The sequence below is a fragment of the Elephantulus edwardii genome, unplaced genomic scaffold, assembly GCF_000299155.1.
Source record: "Elephantulus edwardii isolate Elephantulus edwardi_28Jun2011 unplaced genomic scaffold, EleEdw1.0 scaffold00090, whole genome shotgun sequence".
Taxonomy (NCBI): domain Eukaryota; kingdom Metazoa; phylum Chordata; class Mammalia; order Macroscelidea; family Macroscelididae; genus Elephantulus; species Elephantulus edwardii.
Window position 1 is genome coordinate 2,231,959 of NW_006399840.1, and position 20,405 is coordinate 2,252,363.

At 38.0% G+C, this 20,405-nt stretch overlaps 1 protein-coding gene across 1 annotated transcript; it reads right to left on the reverse strand.

The window, feature by feature from the left end:
• Positions 1 to 1,359: 1,359 nt before the first annotated feature.
• ANGEL2 (angel homolog 2 (Drosophila)) lies at positions 1,360 to 16,824 on the reverse strand. The gene is made up of 8 exons (XM_006890551.1): positions 16,575 to 16,824; positions 13,651 to 13,907; positions 12,916 to 12,985; positions 10,589 to 11,010; positions 8,814 to 8,940; positions 8,289 to 8,346; positions 4,816 to 4,979; positions 1,360 to 1,744 (listed from the first exon to the last, which is right to left on the reverse strand). Exons 1-8 carry the CDS (start codon positions 16,579 to 16,581, stop codon positions 1,593 to 1,595), a joined length of 1,257 nt encoding a protein of 418 aa, XP_006890613.1. The 5' UTR covers positions 16,582 to 16,824; the 3' UTR covers positions 1,360 to 1,592.
• Positions 16,825 to 20,405: the final 3,581 nt, after the last annotated feature.

Genomic DNA, 20,405 nt, shown 5'->3' on the forward strand with positions numbered 1-20,405 from the left:
TCTCCAAGTGGGTATTTCACTACCAGAATTTTGCAAGTTTCTGCATATTTCTGATGCATAATAAAAATAATCTTATAGCTGCCACTTTATTCCAAAAACAATTTTCCTAATAAAATAAACTTCTACAGAATTCATTAATAGAAAAGCCTCTCTTCTAACCTGGGTATCTTTTTCAAATGGACTAGAGAAAGAATAAGCTGCTAGGGGAAAAGGCATCTAGCACCTGCACCTCTCCAGCTTCCCTCTGCTGCAGGCTGGGAAGAATGGGCTTACGTAAAGCACTGCTTAATAGTAATGCTGCTGTGTAACACCAAGTCGGAGCTGACCCACAGATGACCACCTGCAGCAGATTTTCAGAGGCAGTAAATTGCACAAGACACTGCCCATCTTTCTTCCATGAACAGCAAGCAGACCATGTGCCTTTGGAATTGTGGCCCTGTTTCTTACCACCAGGCCACCAGAGTTCCCCACTTTCTAGTAATAGCAACTTGTATTTCCTAAGCATGCCTCCAACAAAATGCAGAACTATCACATGGTCCCGGATATTAACAGGCCAGATTAAGCATTTTGGATCATTTAAAAAGCAAGATTCAAGCCTCTTCAAACTGACAACAACTGGCCACCTGTGACTGATGCAGTGATTCCCAAAAGACTAACAGGGACTCAACAAAGGTCTCCTGAAGAAACCAGCCCGCTGACTCACCTAACTTCTCCTTCTCACCCTAATAAACTCTGTCTGCTGAAAAATAAATAAAACAAAAAAAAAAAGAAAAGAAAGAAACCAGCCCTCAGAGAAGGGTAACGTGTGTGGTTTGCAAATACCCAAATGATACTTTGGGTCCACTGTAAAGCTTGCCAAAACAATGAAATTCTTCATTAAAGAAGATACACTCTAATTTTAAATGCTGTCAATTTTACTAGGATTTACAGTAAAAAATATTTACATATTAAAAATAATTTAGATTAAAAACAAGTCCCTGAACAAGATAGATTGGCACAATGACTACAACAAGGGGCTTGCATGGCAGGTGAAGATGGCAAAACGACAGGGTAAGGTTTCACTGTTGCAGGGTCACTCAATGACACAACAGTAAAATGACAACAGTAAAAAGTCTTCCTTGGGCATTATGCTCTTTAAACAACTATCTCTATGGGATTGACCTGACAACAGCAACTCAAAGGATTAGAGGGGACACCTCAGGGGTCAGGGAATTAACAACTCAGGAGAGGAAGGGAACAAGGCGGTACAACTTGAAGAATGTGATCAAGGTACTGAATGAATAAGTAGAAACTTCTGAACTGGTGTATATTTTGTTGTGTACACTCAAACAGCAAAATAAATAAAATTAAAAGAAAAAATTTACATCTCTTTTACAATAAAGATCATGTTTCACCTGTCAGTAAAATAGTTTTCATTTTTAAAAAAGGAAATATTGTAAACTTATTTCTTCTATTGTTTGCTTCAAGCATTTAACATAAGTTCTTTAAAAAACCTCCAGCGCACAAAACCATGTAAACCCTTCACATCCGTATGTTCTTTCAAACAGTGTAGGAAAGACGGGAAGAGAATCATGGTGGGAATAAAAGAAGGGTCAGAGCTCAAGTCTGAACTTAGCCAACAACGGCAGATGATCTGAAGAGTTGTTTTCATTTGGCAGTCCATTAACGGTCCATAAGTCTTGTTCGGTAAGAAGTGACAGTCTAGCTAGAAGTTTCAAGCCACCAACCAAAGAAACTTCAGTTCCTATGTTAAAGAAAAGTACATGTTCAGTGAAACTATGCCAATAGGCTATTACAAATTAATCAGTCTTTTTTCTAAACTAGAATATAAAATTTGAGACCCTTTAAGACTAATATGACAAATTTTTTTGGAATATGCTAGTTTTACTGGTTAACAATTTAATTAAAAATCTCAAAAACATAGTGGTTTCTGATGAATTTATTTAAAATATTTGTTTCTAATTCAAGGTCCACAAATAAACTTTAGAAAATATCAACGCAATAAGTAAGAATGTGAAGATAATTATATCGGAAATTATATTGATAATTATATAGGAAATTCATCCATTAACCATTCGGTAGTTTCATAAAGCCAAGAAGGTCCAGGCACAGTTGAGAAAGTTTATAAACTGACGGATAATAAGTATAACTTGACCTCACAGCATTATTACCAAGAGAAGTAAAAGATGGCCTATGCATAGTGTTGAGAGATAGGGCATGACTCTCCTGCCCCCTAGTGAAATTTTATAAGCATTACAGCTATCAGAACATTAAAAAACAAGCTTTTTACGTAGGGTTGATACAGTTAGTGGAAAAGAATCACTTGCAGAGTATAAATGTTATCCCTAGGAAGAGAGAAGAAAACTGGTAAGGGAAAGTAGAAACTAGTACAAGAAAGAAGGAAGGAAGGGGGAAATAGAAATAAAAAAGAAAAAGCAGTGAGTGGCCCAGATAATTTTGGATTTCCAAAGTTTTCTGAGTATTTTTTTACTTTGTTATTTTAAACTGTATTTTAATTCTTCTCCACTTTAAATCCTTTGATTAATTCTTGAAATCCAATTTTTACTGAACCATACAAGAAAACAAGTCTTTTAATCTTGGCTTTTTGAAAACAATCGTATTACAGACTCTTCTTCAAAAAGATACAGTATTGTGTCAAAACTGTCTGTTGCTGGCAGCACATTAGGGTCCTACAATAAAAGGCAGCATGCTTTAGTAATTTAAGCACAAAAATGTATGAAGGCTGATAAACCATTTTATTCATCTCCTGTCACAGGAAACAATACATTTGTCAAGCAAAACCAAAGACCTTTATGAAGGACTGCTATGGATGGCTCAGGACAGGCCAAAATTCCAACCTGTTGTTCAGAGTTGCTATGAGTTAGAGTTGACACTCAGCACCTAACAATAACTAGGACAGACAATAACTGAAACTAGTAAAGCTGAGGATATAACTGTAAGATAATGACTTGCTTTTGTTAACCAATATGGGGGAGCCCTCAGGACATTTTGCTGAGTGAAATATTCCAGTCACAAAAGGACAAATACTGCCTAACGCACAGATATACAATAAGACAGACATGGGGGATTGGGGAGAGAATGGTAGATAATATAATACTGGACAGATAATGAAAACTGCAATAGATCAGATAAGAGGAAGAACTGTCTGGAATATATTATTAGGCACTGTTGTTACATGCTATCAAACTGTAGATGACTCATAGTGACCCTATGAATGAAAGACCTGAACACTTGCTTAACTTCCATCCTTTCTCCAGGTTCATAGAGTTTCTGGAGGCAAGCTCTTTTGGAAGTGGATGCTACTCCTGCTTCCAAGCTTGTTTTAATCAGGGAGCTCCACAAAACACTGTCCACCATGGGTAACCATTATCGCCTTTGACACATCAGTGTCACAGTGTTCAGCTTCACAGCAACCATGAATTACCTCTGTACAGCAAATGGACAGACCAGGGCTATATGACCTAGAAGAATGCTTCAACAAAAACAAAAACAGGCCTGAGGGTGGCAGATTAGAGTCACCCATCTTTGGCTTGGTAGCATCACTTTCTGTTCACTAGGCCAACTGCTCTCTCTCTTATGCAACCTCTAGACCTACAAAATCAAGCTCTTGATTTTATTCCCAGGTACTTCAAATAGTCAACTATTCTCAGGTATTCAAATAGTCAACTGGCTCAGAGAGGCATCAACAAATCTCATTCTGACAACACATTCAGAGTTAAGTCAGACAGTTTGCCCTTCCTTGCATCTAAGCACCACTCTGGTTACACTTCTTCCAAGATACTGTTGCTGTTATGTGCTGTCAAGTCCCTTGTAATTCATAGCAACTCTATGTACAACGGCGATGAACCCTGCTCTATCCTGAGCCAACCTTATCATCTCTGACACACCGACCTTCATTATCCCAGTCACTGAATCAATCGAGAAGTCTTCCTCTCTTGAGCTGTCCCTCTACCCACCCACACATATCCCTCTCCAAGGACTGGTCCCTCCTTGAAACATGCCCAAAGTATGTCAGACATATTCTTGTACTTATTCATAGAATATGCAATGCTCTTCTTCAACACCACAATTCAAAGGCATTGATACTTCTTTGGCATGTCTTACTCATTGTCCAACTTTTAATAACATAAATCAACTGAACCCTTTTTTGTTTTATTAGAAATACTTTCCACTTCTCTTTACCTAGTTCTGACTATGTTAGGAATTATATGTATGAAAACAATCTGGAACAAAGAAAGGGTGCACTGCAGGTGAGCTGGAGAGGGGGAAAGGAGAGGAGGAAGAATATGTGCAACGAAAAAAAAGATTTTTAAAAACTTGCTTTGAGGTGTTTCACTGCCTTCATTATATGCAAGCAATTCATGAATTTAACCAAATGTACAACCAATTTGAAAATAACAATCTAAAACTTCATCTAGAAGTTTAGCTAACTATCTCAACCATGTGTTACTGCTGTTATGCGCCATCTAGATGCCTGCGACCCATAACGTCTCTGAAGCCTACCCTGTCCTGAGAGCATAATTCCGACACACCAACCCCCACTGCCCCAGTCCTGTATTGATCCACCTCAGGGGTCTTTCTTTACTGCACTGTCCCTCCACCACAGCCTTGAGAATTTAGCTACTGTGCTGAGGAGCCCTGCCGGTGCAAACAATTAAGAGCTCAGCTGCTATTCAAAACCCATTCAGTGGCTCTGCAGCCCAGGAAGCTTCATGGGGCAGCTGTACGCTGTCACACGGAATGAACTGAAAGCAACTCAGCAATATCTAATAACAGTGCTAGGCAGCAGTTTACCTGACTCCCCAGTAACATCTTCCTTTTCAGTAGAGTAGAAAATATAATCCACAGTTATGGCACTTCGGGAATGACAAGTGGTCACTTCTGGAATTCCAGTGTCGGGAAAGTAATGTGAATAAACAGATGATAAGCTGAAGCAATGCTGCAAATGTGAAGATAATCTAAAGAGAAAAAAAGCAATTTAGCATCCATTGAGTTTTATGACTTCCACACGTTCTTCTATTTAAAGTTTTTTCATTTAATTTCCTTAGGCTAAGGCTGGACATTAGAACAAGCTTTACTTAAACAATGTATCATACGTGGCATTCATATTTCCTGTGTGATATTACATGAAAAAAGCTCAATAATCAACAAACTGATGATCTTTTATCTGTTTTAATACACTCGAGACCCTTTACTTCCTCTAGAACATGCACTCTACACCAACTTAAAAGTGTTGAGTTGTATTTTTAAGAAAGAAAATCAAAGTGGTCTTTAAGAATTGCTATGTACCATCAAGTTGGGACCAACCCCTATCTGACCCTACAGTGGTTTGTCAGAAGCAGTAAATTACACAGAGGAGATTGCCCATCTTTCTCCTGTGGAGCAGTGGGTGGATTTGAACCACATGCCTTCAGGTTGGCAGCACAGCTCCTTACCACCAAGCCACCAAAGCTCCCTCTAATTAAAGAACTAGAACCCACCAAACTTTTGGAGTTAGAAGGGCCAAGATTTTCTACACTTGTTCTTGTTACAGCATGTCATCATTTGTCACTGAGTCGATTCCAACTCACGGTAACCTGACAGGACTGAGAAGTACCCCACAGGGCTTCTATGCCTATAACATTTATGGAAACAGACTGTCACATCTTTGTCCCTCAGTGCATTCTGGTAGGTAGAACTGTCAACCTTTCAGTCAGTAGGGGGGCAACTGCTGCACCACCAAGGTTTTTGCTATAGCACAGAAGATACTTATGTTCTGTATCTAAAACAAGCTACTTTTTTACATTTAGTCTATGTTATAAACACACATTGGTGGCTCGGTGGTAAGGAATTCTGCTGCTAACGCAAAGGCACAGAGTTCGAATCTACCAGGTGCTCTGTGGGAGATGTCCTCAGATGTAATTTACTGCTTCTGAAAACCCACTGGAAGATCAACTGGTTCAGTTCTAACTCAAACAATTTCTGTTGTACAAAAAACAACAGAAACATGGAATGCCAGAGATAAAGACTGAAAAGGTTTAAAAATAATTTCCAGTTAGTACACCATAATTTGTTGGCTCTTACATGTCATGAAAAAAGCAAAATTTGAAAAACTAATTTTTCTTTAAATTCATCTAAAAAACATCAAGCACCAGGCACAGACTCAGGAACTAAGGATACACAACCAAAGATGCTATCCTTCCTTTTAAATAGATTATGGCTCTGGTGGCAAGAAGCTGCGCAGCAATCCCAAAGGCACACAGTTCAAGGCCACCAGCTGCTCCTGCGGAGCAGGATGGATAATCTTCTCCTGTGAGATTCACTGCCTCTGAAAACCCGCCAGAGGGTCAGCTATGGGTAGGTTTTGACACAACGGTACACAACATGACAAAAAAGAAAGGTAATTCCTTACAAAAACATTTAACTTCCAAGCTTTAGAAATTTCTTATGAATATTTACAATATTATTATATGTAATATAGACTGAAAACTATCTTACTAATTCCACTTTTCATTTTACAGTTATAGTCTATGCTTACAAACATACTATTTAAATTTTCTTATGTCCTAGTTTATAATGATAAATATACTTAAAAACAAAGTACTTGTTTGCTATTTGTTAGAATTCTTACCAGGGAAGTTAATATTGTATTTGAAAAGTTTAGTGTTAAATTGTTAAATAGTCATTTAAAATTTTTTTCAAAAATTGCTTCTTTTTATATTAATGCCAATCTTTTCTGAATACAATTAAGGTACCTAAACTAAGATGGAGAGGGAACGCAGGTAAAATGGGTGACAGTTGTTTTTAATTAGTTTTCTAACTGTCAAAACTAAACTATAAAAGAGATAAAACTCTTTTTTAAAACACAAAACAACATACCCAAGGCATTTTAAGAATCACCCTGAGACTCTAAATCTTTTTCAGGGAAAATTAGTCTCTATCCTGTTTGTATTAAATATAGCATAATTTTATCAACCATAGTACCAAGAACTCATCATCTTTAACAAAAAAAAAAGTTGACAAATTGTCAATCCTGTTCCTCTGACCTTCTCTTTCAGTTCAAGAGGTAAGTAAATATGATCATCTTTTTACTAGCGTATTCCTTTTTTGATCAATTTCCATATACATTGTTTTGAGATCGAGTAAATCAGAGATTATGGAGCCACTTGAAATTATGACTTCTTCCTTGTGATCTTGACTTTTGTTTAATACAAAGTAAGGTAATAAATTTTAAAGTGCACCAGCTATCTAATATCTTTTAGCAAAACTGCTTAAGTACTAACGTGTCAAACGTTGTGCTTTACAAATTTTATTTCAAACCACAGACTTCCAAAAGAACAAATTGTCCTGGAGGAAGTAAAATTTCATCTCATCTACTTTGAGCATACTGTCATGAGGCACCAATCACTGGGAAAAGACATCATACTTAGAAAAGCAGAGGGTCAACCAAAGGAACGAAGACCCTCAATGAGATGGACTAACATGGTGGCTTCAACCATGGATTGAGCATGGTGGAGAGCCTGATGATGGCACAAGACTGGGCACAGGGCATACTATTCTATGACTTGTCGTTGACAACATCTAACAAGTCCTTATAGCAATCCAAGGGGTTTTTTTCCTCCTATTTTTCAGGTGTGCAGTAAGTGGCTTTACTCACATGGACAGTGTTGTGTGCCTCAGACTCTATCTAATTCTAGGTACTATGTGTCCGTGTCCCTTAAAGCAGTGACATCCCACTGCCTCCTCAAGTCCAACAGTCCTTGGGCTACATTGTGTCTGTGGTTGTCCACTCTGGATTTAAATGGGGACCATACAGTATTTGTCTTTCTATACCTGACTCATTTTACTTTGTCTTACAAACACTGGACATGCCATCACAGCACCTCAAATTATACATAAGGAAAGCACACCTCAGGCATGAATTTCTTTTTTTTGGTATTATTATTTTTTATTGATATTTTAATAAAAATTTACAGAATACTTAAGATTTCCATTCATTCATTGTTGCACATTTTCCTCCCTACCCTGCCCTGTCCTTTCCTCTTTAAAAAGATTCTTTCACTGTTACAGTTTCCTTCTCCCCTCCCACGCCCAGGCATGAATTTCTTGCTCATGACTACAAAGTTAAAAAGGAGAAGAATCAGGATTTGAACTCAAGTCGGTGACCTATGAGTAAGGATTCTATACCAGCAAAAAAATACAATCATTGTCTTTATTTTTTTTATCTGATTTTTTTTAGAAATGTTTTTCTTAAACCCAGATGTCTATTATTGTTTTCCAACACTCACTTTTCAGCTGTCACTATAACCTCTGCTTTTTCAAGCTTTGTTTGTGACAGATTATCATCTGTAAAACAAAGAAAAAATTATTTACTGTTTTGTTCTAGTTTGCCTTAACAGTCCCCTTACTCTAGACATAATATTTACGATATACATAGTTTAACTACACACCCCCCCCCACACACACACACCCTCATTATCGGTTTCATCCTGGAATCTCTATGTTCTAGATGGTCTCCAGGAGAAAGACAGTAAAAATAAAATATAAACATTTCTAAAGCAGCATACAATTAAGCAACTGTAATTTTAGAAATTCCACTTAAGAAAGGTAAATGTAGAGCATAAAAAAAAGAAATAAGGAAATAACTGTTTGAATATATGAATATTCAAATTCCAGACACATTTATTCGTGCATTCATTATATATGTGAATATTCATCCTGATGTGTATTTTTTCATATATAAATAAAACTGTATGTCTTCAAAGGGACTATTATTACTGAGAAAACTGTCAAAACACATTGCAAGCACTTACCTGTCTTTTCTACTTTTGGTACCTGTTGTACCTCATACACACAGTTCTGGGAGATACCTAGGTTTGGGGGCCAAATTGGAATAGATAAAATTCTTTGTCCCCGTGAAGATTGTTCCTGGCCAGATACCTAAACAAAATTTCAACAGGTATCTTAAGTGAATGGATTTTAAAGCGCTAAGTATTGAAAAGTTTGTCTTAAATAAAAGATGTTCCCAAATATATTATGGGGCTCTGGTGGCCTAGTGGTAAGAAGTTGTGTGACAATCCCAAAGACACGTAGTTCAAATCTTCTCCACAGGAAATGTTCCAAAGGAAATGGATGGGCAATCTCTTCCTATGCAATTAAATGCCTGTGAAAATCCACTGGAGGGTTAGCTATGGGTCGGTTCTGACTCAACGGCAAACAACCACCACTGGGTATCAGCTTTTTATTCACTGTATTATTATGCATGCTAACTAATATATGTGTGCTTGTTCAAATATATTTCAGAAGGCACTCATCATAGAAGAGGAATTATTTTTCTCCTACATAGTTTTTTCCCCCCTCTAATTTTAACAAGCAAATAATTTCCTTTGGCCCTAATACTGTTCTTCCTCCCATATCCAGAGCCAAACCAGCACTATCAAATTGATTACAACTCACAGTGGTCCTATAGGACAGAGTGAAACTGTCCCAGAAGGCTTCTCAAGTTGTAATCTTTGCATGTCTTTAAGGCAATGAGAGGCTTGGGTTTGGAATCTTTACTATCAGATCTTTCTCCCATGGAGCAACTTGTGGAGCTGAATGATCAACTATTCTGATTATCAGCTGATCACAAACTACTGTGCTCAACGGCTGCTCCCCTGCACTATAGTTCCTACTGTAAATGAAAAGAAATCTGTTGTCAGGTGCTGTCAAGAAGGTACCCGCTCATAGCTGACCCTCCAGCAGGTTTTCAGAGACAGTAAACTAACTGCATAGAACACTGCCCATCCTTCTCCCACAGAGCAACTAGTGGATTTGAACCACATGTCTTTGGTTTGGCAGCACAATTCCTTACCACAGAGCCACCAGACAGAAATCTAATCCACTAGTATTTTTAACTATCACTTAGAGCATCAGCTACAATAGTGAGCTTATTTTGATTAAACATACCTAAAAGTAAATGATCTAAAAAGGTAGAATTCAGAATAAAAAGAAAAACATGATACATACTAAGCTGTAGAACTAAAGTAACACTCTTCTAGTGGTTCAAATCCACTAGTGTCTCCAAGGAAGAAAGATGGTCTACTCTCTCCTGTTAGGATTTACAGCCTCGGAAACCCAACTGAGGTTCGATGCAAGTTGGAACATATTCAATGGCAGTGAGGTTTTAGTTTTTGAAAGAATTAAAGTCTTTATCATTATGTTAAGGGAAATTTATTTTAAAAGTATTAATTTACTGTTTCAGAAAAAAAAAATCAAAGCATTCTTTTATTGTGAACATCCAGCACTCACAATTTTATTCTGCCACAAAAGTAGTCATCTCTTTCAATTTCATTCCCTCTCATCTGGAATTATAGTTCTTGGTGGTGTTTATGCTGTAGGCTTATTCCACCAAGCGGAATATATAGATGAGAAAGATGAAATGCAATCAAGTGAAGCAATTACTGTGAGCAGTGGTAGAAAATCATTATAGCTTAGTAAACTGAGGTTACTGAACCAGATGAGATCTCTTAAATCATATGATGATGACATTCACATCACAATAACCAATGCAACACAGTCCATCCCCAATAATAAAGTGAGTACTTACCTTCCCTATGGCAAGACCTTCATAATTCAACTTTCCATCTTTTATAAAACTATACAGTGGAGAACCAGGAACAGAATTAAAGTCACCACACATGATAATAGGGCAGAAGCTGCCATCTTTCTGATGAGCAACACTGGAAATCTCTGCCAGTAGCATCGCTAACTGGGTTAGCTTAATATCACCCCGCCTTGGATTATACAGCAGGTATGTGTTAGCGATACAGATTGCAGGAGAGGCAGCACGTGGACTTTTTGGTTGCAAGAGCAACACTAATCCAACATTGTCTCTGTCCAACAGAGGAATATCAGGGCGGAAGAATTCCACTGGGTTCACTGATAAGAGTGAAAATTTGTTGTGTTTAAAGCAAATGGCACAGCCGTCAGGTTTCCTTCCTGTCCTCATCTTGTATTCACAGTGATAACCTATAAGGAAAAAATGGATTTCAAAGACTCATCTAAAAATAGATGCGTATCTTTATCAAAATATATGTAAGGATATAAATATATACTTGCCATAGTAAGGTAGATAGTCCATTATTAAGGGGGTGACCTTAAGTCACTTTGCCCATTGTAATGTTAGGACAGTGTTACAATAAGTAACTAACTGTTGTTATTGTTAGGTGCCATCAAGTTGACTACCACACACAGTGACCTCTGGAACAGTGTAACTGAACCTTGCCCTATCCTGCACCAGCCTCACGTTCTCAAGCATGCTTATGGCCAGTGTTACAGTCAATGTGTCCATTCATCTTGTTGAGGGTTTTCCTATCTTTTGATGATCCTCTACCATTCACAGCATGATTTGTTCTTTCAAGGACTGGACCCTTCTGATATCATGCCCAAAGTATGTGGTGAGACAGTTTCACCATCCTTATCTCTAAGAAACACTCCAGCTGCATTTCTTCCGAGACAGATTTGTTAGTTCTTTTGGTTGTCCATGGGATATCCAATAGTCTTTGCCAATACTGCAATTCAAAGGCAGTTCTTCAGTCTTCCTTATCTACTGTCCAACTTTCTGAGAGACAAAAACCAACTGAAAATACCATGGCTTGGAGCAGGCATATCTTAGTCTTTAAACTGATATCCTTGCTCCTTAGCACTTCGCAGAAATTCTTGACAGCAGATTTTCCCCATGGAATACAACTTTGGACTCCTAGTAGGTTTTTTTCCCTAATATGTTTTCCAAGGTAAACTCCTAACAGGTTTATCCTAATGTGGTTACAAAAATATACCCTGAAAAATGTTAGTTATACAGTGCTCAGGCCTTTCGTTCATAGGGTCACTATGAGTCGTCTACAACTCGACAGGACCTAACAACAACAATGACGGTAATAGTTTTGGGGAAACTTCTTTAATTATTGCTAATATTTATTACTACTCTCTCATTTCCAGCCTAGTAAACGCCACACCAAGCAAGACAATAATAGTAAGGTCTTGCATTAATCAGTCTCTCTGTGGCCCCATCCTCAATTCTTGATCTCTTTCACTGACTCTTCCACCCACAGTCTAATCCAGTAACAATGGCCGCCTCACCTCCCCAAACGTCAGTGCCTTTCCACGGCTACTTCAGTGCCATCACCACCATCTGATCTGCTCTAGGGACAGCCTGCTCCTTCAGATCTGCTCAAATGTCACCCTCTCTGTAAATCTTTTTTATTATTCTGTTTAAAATAGAAACTTTCCTTATTCTGGCTTAAAATTATCACAATAAATACAATTCACTTATTTATTTTGCTTATTGTCAGCCTTTCATCACTAAAATGAATATTCAGGCAAACATTTTTTATGTTTTGCTTACTGCTCTATCTCCACTGCCTAGCACAGACAGAATACAGTGTATAGTATGCACTTAAAAATGTTTGCTGAATGAGTGAATATGAAGGAGAAAAGTAGATAGCATTTCTCAAACTTACAAGACCACATATTACCTATTTTTTTAAAAAGATCCATTTTCTGCAACATGTTTTTAATGTTTATCCATTAGTAGATAGTGGTCTTATAACAGGTAACTAAACAGAATGGTCCCTGACCTCAGGGAGTTCAGAATTTTAGGTATGATGGTGGGCAGAACAACTTCTAGGAAAGAAAGCTACTGGGAGATTTTCACACACCCTTGCATTTGAATTACAATTACAAACCAACACAAAAGTTTCCACTTGGATTATCTCAAATCTTTTCCCGACCTTTTAAATAAGTTTTCAGTTATTAATTAAATTTTTTTGCACACATATGAAATAAATCTGTTACTAATTTATGTCTTAATAAACAGGAATTTTTGAAAGTAATTTTTTAAAAGTTAATTTGGCTAAAATAAAAATTACACTGTACCCAATGATTCCAAACTTGGCCTGATCTCTGTTCCATAATGATCTTCTTGAACTTCTTGCAAACAAAGTACCTTAGAAGAAAAAAAATGGCTTGAATTAAAACCTAGAGATGTGGATATGAACTCCTCGGTGCTTTTACCTTTAAAAGTAAGCCTCTACAATGTCAAACATGATGAGAGTTGAAATAAAGACTCAGAATCCTATTAGTCTTATTTAGAGTTTACTAACTCATATTTCCAAACTCTGGCCTCCAAGGACACAGGGCTTTTTAACTCTCTCAAGATCAGTATTTTCCAAAGGAAATACTTAAAATTTACATGTCAGGATTATTTTACCCACTCCATTTACAGGCTCATTAGCACAAAACCCTGATACTCCTTAAAAGCTTGATTTCTTTGCATGCCATAATCCAGATCAAATTTGTACATAAAGTATTAAATATAAATATCAAATAAAAACAATTTTAAGTACTTAATGTCTCCAGTTTCAAAACTGACCAATATTTATAACTTTCTGGATTCTTTTTCAGAAGTTAGATGATTATTTATACTAATAGCCACTTAGCTAATAACTCTCAAGAATTCATGATACCTATTAAACTCTGTACCATTATTATTTTTAAATATCTTATATTCCAAATAAAAATGTTAAATAATTTCTTTTACAAATACATAAATAAAACATTTAATTCACCTTTCTGAAGCATGAAGAAGAATTTTAATATTTTTTCACTTACATCTGCATCAAAGTGTTTGATTTCTTTCAGAATATTGGGAAACCTAAAACTCCAATGTAATAATGGTCGCCGGCAGTGTTTATAGAGGTGTGAGTTGTCTTCCAATAAATCTTGTGAAAGTATGTTATAGGATATCACTGAAAAGTCAAACTTGTTCTCCCTCTCTTCACATTTGGGGTCAGCATTTTTGTCCCCTAGGACCTTCGTGTTTTCCTTATTATGGTTAGATATATATTCCCAGTGCCGTTCTATCACACCTGCCAAAATATATTGGACAAAACAGAAATTCATTAATTTTAAAAAATAGTGTATTTTTTTATCTAAAGTTATTTTCTTGCCTTAAGAAATTCCTATAGTCAAGGGATAGTATTTTCTTCCTTAGAAAATGGCATGATATAATTTGAATAACTAGAAGTTTCTCAAATTGGTTACACAAGAGTACAGTATCATACAGAAACATCAAGAGGCACACAACAGGTTTATAAGGATACAGCATGTCATTTTGGAGGTTGCAAGGAAACATTAATATATTATAAAGGAATGGAAGTTTCTTACTTCTTTATGATTAATCAACAGCTCCACTACAGGCATGGATAACAACTTCAAAATCATAATAACGAATAGGTGTGTTACAGTTGGTTTGTCAATAAAGTAATTTCACATCTTATTTAATCACTATTAGTAAGTAAGAATAAATTCACAACTAGGTTCCAGAAACAATACTTAGCTTATACCTCTGATTTAGGCATGAGTGAAGGGTACAGGATGGCAATTTATAGAATTACTATCTAAAATACTATAAAATAACCAACAAAATGAACAAAAGAAATCATTTCAAAACACATTAAAAGTTAAATGTGACAGTTACAGAATGTTACTAAATGGTAAATCTTGTTAACCAACCTACGGCAATAAGAATGTGTTAGTTTGTGTTCTGCAAAGACATTATGTATCCTGCACAAGTAATGAGAAAATAATCAAAAGGCATGAGATGTTTGCAATCACAGGCAATCCTCCATTTAAAAATGGCTGCCACATATATCCTTTTAATCTTCCGCTCTTAAGCCCACCACGGAAGACAGGAAGTGGTAAGGGAGTGGGAAAGAAGGCGTTTTAGGAAATCTAGGAACTTAAAAAAATTCTACAATAGTGTAGGTAGCACAGTTAATTGTACAACTACTAACAGAAAAGCTGCTGGTTCACACCCAGTCAGAGGTATCTCAGAAAAAAAATCTGGTCATCTGCTTCTGAAAGGTCACAGCCTTTAAGACTATGTGTGCAGATCTCTCTCCACAACCTCTCTCACTCTCAGTGTGTATACACCCCCCCCCCATACATATATGGTAGCTAGCCATGACTTTGATATGATTAAATAGCAACTGATTTCACTGAGTTATGAGCTTAAAAGAAGGGGGGGGGGGAACCAAACAAACCACAAATGAGGAGAACTTAAGAAAATAACTCTGACCATAACAAGACTATGGAGCTCTGGCAATTTAGCGGTAAGGAGTTAATGCCAACCCAAAGGCACATAGTTCAAATCCACCAGCTATTCGGTGGGAGAAAGATGGGCAATCTCCTCCTGTGTGTTTTACTGCCTCTGAAAACTGCTGGAGGGTCAGCTATGAGTCAGTCCCAACTCAATAGTATATAACAACAACATGTGAGACTACATAAAAGATCTCAGCCTCAGAATGTCTCCCACCAGCTTGCATGAAAGTTTTCACTAACTGGATTCTAGTAACTAAAACTGCAGCAATTAAAAATGTCAGTTAACATATTCATACATAGAGGGGGGAAGGCTGAAGACAAACAATTATGTATTTCAAAGTAGTTACCTTCAAGTGGAAGAACTGTTTAGTATTTTTAAAATCTTCTATAATGAAAATATATTTACAATTTGACTGTCAACACACACATACAAATGAAGTTTAAACAATGATACAAATGAATAGACAATATAAATGAAGTTTAAAAAATTTGAAATATAATAAATTAATCAGATTGTTTTCCTCAATATTTATCCCATGCACTGAGGATACAAAACTCTTGAGCAGTGGATAGAAGATGAAGATAATTTTTCTGAACCGTGGATAATTGGATCATGACACCATGAAGGGACTGGGAGCCTGAAAAGAGTGGCAAAGAAAAGAAAGCAGAAGAACACAAAAAAAAACTTCCCACTGTTTCAGAATTTTGCTTGGAGCCCGACCTATAGGAAATCATCCCCTCTCTTTTAGTGAATATGGAAAACTCTACCCCAAAAGCCCAAAACTAAGGTTATTTGTACTAGCTTCAAGAGCTAGTTAGAGAATTATAGGTTCCAAAGGGATAACATAATTGATTATGAACTAATTTCTAGAACACAATTTATTCCTAAACTGGAGACTATCTATATAGTTTCAACACAAATAAAAAAGTCCTCACATATACAACATAGTAATGCAAAGAAAATGTTAACCTACCATTACACATGACTGGTGCTGCAAATCTAAAAATTTTACTCATATTTTCTTGCAAACTATGTCTATATAATAGCATATAAATGCCATCCTATTTATATAATCCTTGAGATTTTATAAATTGACTCCTTTTGGAATTCCATTTTTTAAATAACTGGGACTATCAGGTTTTCTATCTAAAACAGGAGCTTTCAAACCTCTCAAGTGTCTAGAACCCGTTAGATTTCTTTTTCATCTCACTAAACACTGGTTGGCTAGGGCCAGGGCTAGGTCTGTAGTTGGACCTGGAGCAGGGAAACAAGTATTTTATTTTGACAGAATTGCTTTGAATAAACATAACACAAATGTGTTCAAGAATGTCAGGGTTCCATGAAGACAATTTGAAAACCATTAAGATGAGTGGACAGTCTTTGGTCTTCACATACTTCACAATATAAATTCACAGCACAAAAGCTTATATACCTTCCATGTCAGGAGGCACAAGGTGATCACAGGAGAGAAGACAGATGAATCAAAGAAAGTAAGCATAGGCCTGAGTGGGTTTTTAGGGTTCCTAATTACAAAGTCATGCTTGTGTCACATACATCCTTCAAATACCACTTTAAAGTGATAGGCAAGTTAGCAATGCTGTTCTCTTGACTGAAAGGTATTAGTGAAATAGCAGAAGTCACAAATATGGTTTAACGAAGAGCACTTTCCTTATTCACATCACCTAGGAAGAATGGACACATAGAGAATCAGGTTGCAATCAAGGTTTATCAATATGTCAATGTCATTCCTTATCCATTAAAGGGAAAACAGCGTAGTATCCAAGTACCTAGCACGAAGTCAACAGTGTGTTAGGCACTTTGGCATCTCTACGTATCTCACTTCACCTTCAAGTTTTCATGCAGATATTATTTTACATTAGGAAACCAAGCAGCAGGTTAGATCATACAATTATGGTGCTGACATGTTTGTGCTACTATGCCACAGCTGCCTGTGAAAGGACCCCAGATTCACAAAAGGCTAAGGAAGAGCAGCATACTGGCCTGACGAGCACAATGTCTAAATGAAGAATAACCTGATGTCTTTGCCCAGCCTACTTAGAAACCTAGTTGGGTTGTTTGGGGTTTTTTTTCCCCCTCTAAATAAACCTTTCACTCATTCAAATAAATATTCCTTATTTATTTAAATAGAGGTCTTGTGTGGTAAGATTATGTGATGTAGTAAAGTACTACACACACAGAACTTCACTTCAGGTGCTTAGAATTTCTACTTAACTCTGTGTTTTCTAAGTGAAGGCTTTTAAAATGTGTAGCAATAAATTAGAGAAAGACTTGAACATTAACAAGTCTAAGTGAAACTGGAGTCAGTAGCATAGACAACTTGTAGAGAAAAAGATAGAAGCATCCCGAGGATCAGTAACTAATTTCCAATTTGCAGGAGAGACTCACTCAAAGAGCCTCTACTGATAAACTTAGATGTCACCTCCCTGCACCAAGATAACGGTTGCCTTTACCTTGGTGTTTTCTTCTTTTGGATGAAGGTTCATCTCCCTCAGAGGTCATGCTGTAACTAGAGAGATGAAGCAAAGATGTCTGGCTCAGGTGCTCGGGTCTCCAGTTCCAGTACTGAAACTGAGTTCTGGACTCAAACAAACAAGACAGTCTCCAATTTAGTGAAAAATGCCCACTACTGAAGTATGGATAAGGAGCACGAGAATAATGTCCAGGCCACCTCATGCAACTAGAAATATGTCTGCTCCAGCAAGACCTCTGCAAGGTCCCCCAACAGGGAAACCAAGCCCCGCCCAAAACCCCCCAAGGAAAAGGGAACAAGGAAGAACCAAAAGAAACAAAAACACCCCCTAACACACCACCACGCGTCCAGACCCAACAAAAACACCCTCATCAACACACACCCCCAAGGGAAAACAACACCATTTAAAAAACAACCTACGGAAGAAAACAACCAAGAGAAAAAAACACAACACGTAACGATCACTAGTATCTCAAAAGTCTCTCTACATCATGAATGGTACTCTAACACACTTAACCTAGAATGCCACCCAGACTCCCAAACACCACATACCCTTCAAAAAGTCCACAGTTCAACTGAGAGATGAATCAACCATCAAAGTGGTATTCACAGCAGCTTTCTAGTACCTAATAAAACTCAATGAAAACATAAAATCCACAAACAAGCATAATACTGAAGTCATATATGGAACACATATCTCACCTCAATTACAGTAAACTTCTACCACTTGATTTTGGAGTAAAAAACAAGCATTTCGGCACAGTTTTCATAACAAAGTTAGATTTTTCCAAACACTTGAATATTTAAGTGCTCATCATAGCATGACAAATCTATTTTCTCTTGATAATCAATGGGTGGATAAATTCACTTTTCCATTCTTTATAAAACAAACAAAAATATACTTCTTTTGGGGGGAAATGAGATTACTTAAGGGGAATTCACTAACACTCTAAATCCAATACCAGTTTAACCCATCACAGCTTCAAAGTAGTGGTAAAAAACTTGCTGAAAAAACAACCTGGCTTTATTATGGGGGGAGGAGGAGGTCCAACCAAACACCCACTTCTATCCTTCTTTCCAGAATTCATTAAAATTACATTTCCAAAATTTTATGAATAATGCTTACTCCCATCATTAAAGGAGCTTTATTTAAATGGCATTTATGAGTTTTCTTTTTAAAAGTTCCCATGTAACAGCATTTAAAATTTTTATTACATAGTTTCTGGAGTTCACACATTCTCAAACTGTTCAACTAAATCTAACCGAACCGTAAATCTTTAAAGGAACTACTACTTGAGAAGTCTTGAGATATGGGCATTTGCACCGTTCTAATAGTCCATCATATTTAAATATATACTTCGACTATACTGTTTTCTCAGCGTCATCTATACAGATGTCTGGCAGCCACGGTGGCACAAGCAGTAAAAGTGCTCCACTGGTGTTGAAAGGCGCTTCCATAAAGAACCCTGGAAGTCCCCAGAGGCACAGAGGAAGTGGGAAACCGACTGGGAGGCAGTCAATTTGGGTTTTCGTATATAGTTGTCATTTTTCTCTTAAAACACAAGAGACCCTGAGTTCCATCAGGGGCAGAGTCTTTTTATTCATCATAATCCCATAAACCCTAGCACCCAGCACAGTGCACACAGCTGGTAGTCAGGAAACATCGTTGAATGTAACTGTCAGTAAGTCCCAGGGCTCTGAGAGTTAAAAGCAGATCCTACAACTTTAGTAATTAATAAATACAGTGCTGTTTTACAGGGTACACAAACTTTTGTCACTTTTCATAACTAATTAAGTATAATGAGGGGGAACCCTAAACCATAAACACTAACAAAAACCAGGATTTTTCAGGTCTTTCTTGCTCTGGGTAACGTTAACAGGGGGAATGCCGACTTAAGCATTTTCCTAATGTTTTGGGGTGTTGCTTTGTCTTTGTTAACAGTAAGTTTTAAAAACTATCCAGTAAATAACAATATTACAGGTGCAGCGAGAATTTGGTACTGATTGGCAGGTTGGAATACAAGTGACTTAAGTTTGAGAGGTACTAACACGCCAACAAACGACAAACCTCCGGCCGAACATGCAACCCGCGCTCCGCCCGCCGGCTCGGGCTCGCAGGGAGCAGAGCCCTCAGGGAGCCGGGCGAAGACCGCGGCCCTCCCGCAGCCGCTCAGCCCGGGACCCGGGCCGGGGCCGCCGCGGACAGCCAGGCGGAAGCTGGTTGGGGAATTGGCTAGGGTAGGGGAGCAAAGCGGGGAGAGAAAGAACCAGCTCAGGCAGCAGCCCGCAAGCTCTGCGCCCAAGGGCTCGGGCCCAGCTCTTCACCGGAGGTTTACCGCGCTCCGTGATCATTTATCCCTGGGGGTCTCCAGAGGACAGCCCCGCTGACACCATTGCCGGACCCTCTTCCACCTTCTTCCTCTTCTCCCCACCTCCCTACCCCGCGCTCCGCCCCACCACGGATGAGCCCAAGCCTCCCTCCGGTCACCCCAGTCCTACTCACCGGCCTCGGCCGTAGCCCCTCCTAACACAGCGCCACGCTTCCATATTCTCCCTCCGCTTCCTTTTCAAGTCTCACGCCCTTGGTTCAACCTCAGCTTTTGTATCAGAATCTGCGGCTGAAAACACCCAAGAGCTGGTACCACTCCATGTCGGGATCGCGGACCAGCCGCAAAGCAGGCTGGGAAGTTTCCTTTCGTTGCCCGCACGGTCCCCATTTTGCGCTGTGGGGACACAACAGATTTGCGAAGCCGGGTCGTGGTTACAATGCGC